Source organism: Phlebotomus papatasi, chromosome 2, assembly GCF_024763615.1.
Source record: "Phlebotomus papatasi isolate M1 chromosome 2, Ppap_2.1, whole genome shotgun sequence".
Taxonomy (NCBI): Eukaryota; Metazoa; Arthropoda; class Insecta; order Diptera; family Psychodidae; genus Phlebotomus; species Phlebotomus papatasi.
Genome location: NC_077223.1, coordinates 66601479 through 66610058, shown reverse-complemented (window position 1 = coordinate 66610058; position 8580 = coordinate 66601479). Strand labels below are relative to the sequence as shown.

Genomic DNA, 8580 nt, shown 5'->3' with positions numbered 1-8580 from the left:
TAGAGCATAAAACATATAATTAAGAAAAGTGACGATTTTTTTTACAAAACTCCTTTTATAAAATAATAGTTTATCTTATGTTGGTCAATTTAAAGAACAATTTGTAAGGAAGGGCTCAATGAAGATTTTTCTAGAACAAACTATAACTTTATCTCTTCATTTTCTCTGCAATTTTCCAGATTTACCTAATAAATCCTTGAATATTCTTCCAATTCATAAAAAGGATTGTATGTAGGGAAATGTCTGCTCAGTAAATATTCTCATTGAAAGAAAAAGAGTTATCCTAAAGATCACATGGTCCTAAAAGGCCTTAAAGTTACCGTTATTCAAAAACTTTGAATAACGTGTTTAGATAAAAAATATTTTAATTTAGTCATTATACTCTGAGCCTTTTGTTAAAATTCTCTTGGTAACGGTATACCTTTTCAACCCTATGATCTTCAGCAACCCTAGCACCTTTTTTAAGGAGAATATTTCTTTTAAAGAGACAAAAGGACGTAATAATTCTAATGGAATTAAAGGACATTCGATGATATTTGAGGAAAATCCGGATAACTACAAGGAAAACGGAGAGATAGGGGTATGGTTTCTTCTAGGAAAATATTCCTTGAGTTCTCCTTTAGAAATAATTCTTTGGCACTGGGAACTTACGATATACTGTTATCGAGAAAGAAACCCAAGAAACAAAAAAGCTGACTTATAGAACCAAGTATTAGACAAGTCTTTTAGTGCACTCTTAAAAGACTTAAAGTGAGAATTTTCGGTTGAAATTCCTATAGAAGATCCTTAAGAGTGCGCCACTTTACTTATAGTAGTCTCAATGATGGAACCAAGAGCGTTATCAGCAAATAAAAAGATTTTTGGTTCTATAATGCCTTACTTAAGGAATTCTACAAGACTATATTAAGAAAAAATTGCTTCTTGGGAAGCAAGTTTCATAAAAATAATTCTACCTACTTTTTAAGAACTTTTATTTTAAGATATCTCAGAAACTTGACGCGACGGACTATAAGTTTCTTTGGAAGATATGTTCAAGATATACCACGGACTCCCAAAATACCAATGGTTTCCCGTCATACGATTTTGCTTCATTTTATTGTCCTGTAATATTCGAAGGCTTTAAAACGCGATTGGTTTGAGAGCCACCAGATAGAGCAGTCAAAGATTAAATCTAAAAATATATATTTAAAGCTTAGATCGCACATTAGCTTTAAACCGAATTTCATTAAGGTCGGTTAAGCCGTTTTCAAGAAATGAAATGTCAAACTTGTGAATTTTAAGAAGTATATCGCTAATTTCCCAAGGACTGACAATCCTTTTTGATTTGGGTCTCGGCAATTTTTAAGTCATACACCAACACCTACAAAATGGGCCTAGGGGAAACTGGGGCACCACCAAACACGGGGTACCACCAAACACTGTGATTTTTTAATCGGATATTGGATATCAGAGAATAAGACCGATAGGAATTTATAGCATAGGCACTATAGGGATGCTTGTCCACTGAAGGAATGGTCGAGATAATCCAAGTAGTTTAGAAATAAAAATTAGTGTTTGGTGGTACCCCGTGTTTGGTGGTGCCCCAGTTCCCCTACTCCTATCTCTGGCGAAGGGTTGGACCAGCTCCCATACATTTCTGCCCATTGTCCTTAGATTAGAAATTAAACAAAATCACATTTTTATTCGCAATTTGTTTTTTTTTTTTTTTTAATTTTTATTATGTTGTGTTGAACGTGTTAACCCTTTAAGGACGATTGGAACACCGGTGTCCCATAAAGAAAATAATTTTTCCTGACTACCTAGGGTAAGTGTGCCAAATTCCGGCCAGCTTGCAATTTCGGCCATATTTTTTGTTCCTCGAATTTCCATGAATTTTTAGTTTTTGGATACTCTTGAGATTGTAAAATGCAAAAAAATAACAAAAAAATGTCGCTTCGACGAGCAAGATGTTCTGAAAAAGACATTGAAAGAATTCAGGAAGGGCAAGGAACTATGAGAATGAAGGTGGCCGAAATAGGCCACCAATGTTATGTCTACAATTTTATTCATTTTAAAATGTATTAAGAATGATTTTAGAGAAAATAAAGATGATAAATTGTCTGCAAGGTTCCAAGCAACATTCCTTATAAAAGAGTAATAAAAATATTCAATTTTTATTAAAAATATTACATTTCAAACTTGAGACTTTGTCGCTTGCATGCAACTATGCCGAAATTTGGCACACTTACCCTAAAGTTATTTTTTTCCTTATGTTTGTACGTAATTGCAAAGCAGAAAGTTGAACGAATCTAGGATATTTTTTACCACTCTCCAGCTATTTGCTATATACAAAATATTTAAACATAAAAATGGCGAATTTTTAAATTCTCATATTAAAAAATAATTTTAATTATTTTTTAAACTTCCAATTTTTTTTTTAACCAAAACCCTTTTGGGAACAAAAACTACATTACTCATACGTATTATTTTTCATTAGACTGAAAATTAATATTCATTGTTATTGTCAGAAAAATTACTTGAAGTTTTGGGCTATTTTTGTCCCTATCCCATGTAGAGGCAAAAAATGCACCGAATCAGACTCTGTTGAACTTTCCAAAGTTAGATGTAAAACGTTTCACAAATTTTGTTTATGGGTTTAATTTTTATTGTTGATTTTCGGTCCGTAAAAAGTGTCTCGTCGTTAAAGGGTTAAACCAAATTTTGTACAAATAGCATTTTTTGTATAAAAGAATATTGAGTATTTTCTCTCAGTGTTTTTAACCGTTTGTTTGGATAAGATTTAAAAAATTCTCCATCAGGCAACACTGGTTATCCAAGACACAAAGTGTCAAAACTCTGTAGTAAACAAGCCCAAAAAATAGAAGTTTCCTGTTGATTTTCCGCTAAATTGTGAGCAAGTGAATAATTCAGGGACGATGGCATGCTTTGCAAAAAGTCCCTCAGATCTCTCCCTGTCGATTCCCACAATCGTGGAGACGGATGGAGTGACGCAGTATGAAATAGAAGTGAAAATTGGTGAAGTGTCCTGGCGTGTTTTGCATCGATACAGGGATTTCCAGGAGCTCCATGAGAAGCTGGTGGAGCTAGTCAGTGTCTCTAAGGATCTCCTGCCACCGAAGAAGGTTAGTGGAATGTTTGCTGGGAAATGCCAACAGAGAATTCAATGAGAGGATGAATATTTTCAGGTGATTGGCAATAGAAATCCTGCCTTTGTGGAGAAGCGAAAAGCTGGCCTGGAGAAGTACCTGAGGGAAGTTCTAATTTACCTTCAGCTGACAATGCCCAGGGAATTTGTGGAGTTTCTCAATCTGCATGAGTATGACATTATCTATTTGCTGCACACAATGGCGGAGAAGTTCTACCTTGACGGGGATTCTGTACTCAATAATTCCAAGAGTTATGTCTTTTCCGTCCTGGAGCTGTATGCCATCAGTGAGAGGCTGAAACTGCCCTCGGAGGTGTCAGAGAAGAAGTATGATTTTTCTCATGTGTTGGATTTCTGCTCGCAACTGCAGAAAATTGCTGTGGTTCCGAGGAAGTCAGAGAATGCAATTGAGGGCAGAAGTCGGACAGATACTCCTCTGGGGAGCAGTAATATCATCCCTAAGACTCTCAAATTTGACTTGGTGGCCTTTAAGACACTGCAGGAGATTCAGTTGATTGGAATTAGTCCGGAAAATGTGTCAAATGCTGCAACCATTCGGGATACTCTCAAGACTCTCCTGGTCCATTTGACAGACACCCGGACACTTAGTGACATTCTCCTCTGTGATGACATCCACAAGACGGCTGTGAATGATCCCGCGAAGGTGTGGAAGTGCGTGGAAATTGCAAATTTTGCTGACAATAAAATCAACTCAATTGACGAATCCATCAAACTTCTGCCCAAACTTTCGACGCTCATCCTGGACAGGAATGAGTTGACATCTGTTCAGAATCTCAATACATTGCCCAGCCTCAGTTCACTCAGTTTGACGGAAAATCAAATTGCTCAGTGTCCAGATTGGCATCTGGAACTTGGGAATCTCGTGACGCTGATCCTCTCGCAGAACTTCATCCAGAGCTTAGCTGGCTTCCGGAAGATGTACTCCCTGGTCAGTCTCGATGTCAGCTGCAATCAAATTGGGGAAATTGACGAAGTGGATCATCTGGCTAAGTTGCCTTGCCTCGAGAATATCAAACTCACGGGAAATCCCGTGGCAGGAAGTATTGACTATCGCTCAAAAGTCCTCTCGAGATTCGTCGAGCGGATCTCCGAGATCTACCTGGACAATGAGAAAGCATCGCAAAAGGAGGTGGATACCGCCCTAGTATTAGCTGCCTTGAAGATATCCCAGGACAAAAGGGACAGTCCCAAGAAGGTTTCCTCCAGCCTGGGATTCCTCAGATGATCTTCCCACCCTCCCAATGTATTTACAACAAATTATTTTTATCCAAAATGCCTGTAAATAAGCAAGAGAACAAAATATACAACAGAAAAAAAATTGCAGAGACTTGTTAATTAGATTTAGAACGCCTGGAACTATCATAAATTGCGGAAGATTTTTTTTTCTCAGAGATTACATGGAGTTCAATGAAATTTTAATGAGTAATTTGTAGTGGTTTTTGTAGGACAAACAATTTTTGATTTTCACCAAGAGTTTTATCACTTGTTGAACTATTTCTCTCCCCGATAAGACGCAATAGTCACCAGTTCACACATTTACAGACACTGCTTCCAAGTTCTTCCGAGGCGTCAAGGGATGTCTTTTGGTTTTTTTCCAAGCATTTTGCCAAGGGAAAATTTCCAGATTTCAAGATAAATTACCCAAAAATACCCCCCAAAGTGTTTAAATGACTCTAATAGTCATTTAAAAGAACCTTACGAAGGTACTTTTAAGATTAAAGCAATTAAAAGAGTTTTACCTTTTGGAATTTTGGGTTTTGGTGCAGTGGAAAATTTTTAGTTAATTTAAAAAAATTAAATTGGGAAGAGAAGAATTATCAATTTGGCATCGAAAGAAGCAATTTGGCAGTAGATCTTGCCTGAAAAATAACAATACTCAATTTATGTCTAAGATTTAAATTAAATTTAATTTAATCAATCAAAGAAAATTGATTGATTCTGACTAATGTGAGTCCAAAGTCAAATAATCACTCATTTGTAAATTTAACTGCATCACAAGAGCTCTCATACTGCTTAAATAAATATTATAATGGATTCAAATCCGTTGGAATGGTTGCAATCAATTGCAGTATTAATAATTCAACGTGAAGAAATAGGGTAGATGCTGGTATTACCAAAATGTTCCTAATATCGATCAAGCGATGCTTGTAATATCGACTTCTCTTCCAATTGATGGATAAAAAAATCATTTTTCTGCATGAACTTTAATTATTGATTATTTAATTATTTTAAGTTTCACGGTGTCAAATGAAATGTTTCACAATTTTACCGATAATATTTGCACAATAAAAGTGATTTTTAAAAATGTGTGCACAAAATAACAATTAGTAGCCATTCCAAAAGTTTATTTTGCTGCCATTTGTCTAATCTGGCTATACATTAGACATAATTTATTGAAATATTTCTTTTCAATGTCAAATATTGACAAGGATTGTCTCCACATTGCAAAGATTTATTGACATAAATGTTTCAATATTGAAGACAATTGTCCAGTCTGCAGGCAAATATTGAAATATTTGTTTCAATATGGAGCATTTTATTCAATAGTTTATTTCATTATTTTGAATGGCTACAAACTAGGCCAAATCATTTCAATAAAAAATTTCAAAGAAATTCTAAATATCAAATTGATTTGATATTTCCTTCAATATTTTTAATGGTCAGGAATCTTCGTCCTTCAGAACATCACAGAACTGCTGGATTTTCCTTGTTCATGAATGAAAACACATCCAAGATCAAAATCCAAGTCAAGACACATCTCTCCTGCTTCCTCCAGAAAATCTCAGAACTTCTGGGATTTTCTTGAATATTATGCCCAAAGCACTTCAGATACCTTCTGTTGTCAGAGGATTTCTGGAGCTTTCTCCAAGAAAATCCCAGATCTTCTGGAATTTTCTTGTATATTATGTCAAAAACACTTCAGATACTTGCTGTTGTCAGAGGATTCCTGGAGATTCCTCCAAGAAATCCCAGATCTTCTGGGATTTTCTTGTTTATTATGCCCAAAGCACTTCAGATACATTCTGTGATCAGAGGATTCCTGGAGCTTCCTCCAAGAAATCCCAGATCTTCTGGAATTTTCTTGTTCATTATGCCCAAAGCACTTCATATAATTATAATTTTATGATACGAATTGGAATCCTACAGAGGGAACGACGGCTTGTGGTTATGGCCATCCAGTCCTTTTGCTCGCGATGGTAAACTCTCCTACGGTATGATACGAAGCATGGTCCTGAAAGTCTGTGAGAATTCAAGTTATTAATTCTATTTGGCTTTTGTTTCCAATCTGAAGTGTTTTTGACATAATATACAAAAAAATCCCAGAAGATCTGGGATTTCCTGGAGGAAGCTCCAGGGATCCTCTGACCACAGAATGTATCTGACTGGTTTTTGACATAATATTCAAAAAAATCCCAGAAGATCTGGGATTTCTGGAGGAAGCTCCAGGGATCCTCTGACCACAGAATGTATCTGAAGTGCTTTGGGCATAATTAACAAGAAAATCCCAAAAGATCTGGGATTTCCTGGAGTCAATTTGTTCAGTGTGTAGGCAATTATTGAAATATTGGTTTCAATATTCGCTTCAATATTGAAGTTTCTTTTCAATGTCACTTTGAAATGCTATTATTTCAATAATTTGTCTAATGTGTAGACAGCTTTAAGCAAATACAGTCAGTTTTGTCAGGGAATTGAACAGTTTGTGCGCTTCTTATCGATACAATTGGTATATAGATATTGGAAACCAATTAAGGATTGAAGCTTATATATGAAGATTTTATAGGTAAGTACTGTTAGTTGAACGTAATAAGAGATTTTCTGGATTTTTTGCGATCGATACTCAAATTCTGATGTATGGAATATCGATCACTTTTTTCTTCAGCAAAAACACCAAAAAAAAAAAACGCCTTCAATACCGGGATGATGAAATCGCAAAAGCCCTTGAGAGTACCAGGAATGGACTTAGCATTAGACAGGCAGCTCGGATATACAATGTGCCGTACGGAACATTGATGGGAAGTTGAAGGGAACCAGTCCGGAAGAAAGACGTATCGGCGCTTCTGCAGTCTTTTCAAGAGAACACGAGGAATCGCTGAAAGCTTGTGTCTTTTCACGGGCTAATATGTGTCACCCCATTATCAAAGATCAACTTCTCGACAGTGTGAACATGTTGTGCAGAAAGTTGAAAATTCCAAACAATTTTGTAGTGTATTAAATTATTTTGATTATATTCCCTTTGGAAATTAAAGCTAAGTATTTGAATTATTATTTATTTTTCTATTTTATCGGAAAATATAAAATACATATTTACATTCCATTCCCTGATGGTACGTGTAAACCCCATTTTTTATTTGATCGATATTACAAGCATCGACTGATCGATAATACCATCAGCTGATCGATATTACATGCAAATGCACTTTGAAAAGTTTTTCGAGTTTTAAACCACTCCAAAATAAATAAATCAAGAATGTGAGTGGTCGATCTTGTAGAGGACATCTGCAAGATAGACTTTAACAAGTTTTCATTTGAAAAATACGAGAATATATATGGTTTTTTGTCTGTTAAAGTCGATCATTTCCTTAACTGATCGATAATACTCCCGTCTACCCTATGTAGCAAAGCGTTTAGGATTCGCGAAGTACTCGAAATTTCTTGATTTTTTTTTAAATGCAAGGGGTGAATAAGTGGCATTCATAGTGACAGGTACTAGAGACAAAAATCGGCAGATCGGCACAATTTTATCAAGAAATCGACAGATAAGTACAAAATCGATAGATTCATACGGCAAATTGAGAAAAAAAGATCCTAAACCCATACATCTTCTTCAGGGAATCCGGGAAACGCATACAGTTTTTCAGGGATCCTGGAGAACTCATACATTTTTTCAGAGAATCCGGGGAGCCTATGCATTTTTTCAGATGATCCGGGGAGTCCATTCATTTTTTCAAGGATCCCAGGTAACCCATATATTTTTTAAGGAATCCGGAAAACCCATAAATTTTTTCAGGGATCCTGGGTAACCCATGTATTTTTTTTTCCAGAAAACCCGGGAAACCTATTTCCATGAAACCTTGGAAATCCATGCATTTTTTCAGGGAGTCCGAGAAACCCATAATTTTTTCAGGGATCCTGGGGAACACTTACAGTAGCCTCTCTCTCAATCGAGCATATGAGGCAAAATGTTATCCAAATTATCGATAGATTTGGGCATCAAAGTCATTATAAATTCCACAAAAAAGTGCTCAATTATAAAGAATCATGATAAAATAAGAGGAACTAGAGCGAATATGACCAAATTTGCTTCATTAAACGTGAAAATTGCCAACAAAGTTTTTCACCCGATTGAAAAAGAGCCGATTGAGCAAGAGTCTACTGTATATTTTTTCAGGAAACCCGAGGGGCAACCCATACAT

The 8580-nt window shown here is 35.8% G+C and overlaps 1 protein-coding gene across 1 annotated transcript; it reads left to right on the top strand.

Moving 5' to 3' along the window:
* Nucleotides 1-2803: 2803 nt before the first annotated feature.
* LOC129803924 (nischarin) lies at nt 2804-4484 on the top strand. Its single transcript, XM_055850805.1, has 2 exons — nt 2804-3122; nt 3186-4484. Exons 1-2 carry the CDS (start codon nt 2916-2918, stop codon nt 4389-4391), a joined length of 1413 nt encoding a protein of 470 aa, XP_055706780.1. The 5' UTR covers nt 2804-2915; the 3' UTR covers nt 4392-4484.
* The last annotated feature ends 4096 nt before the right edge of the window (nt 4485-8580 follow it).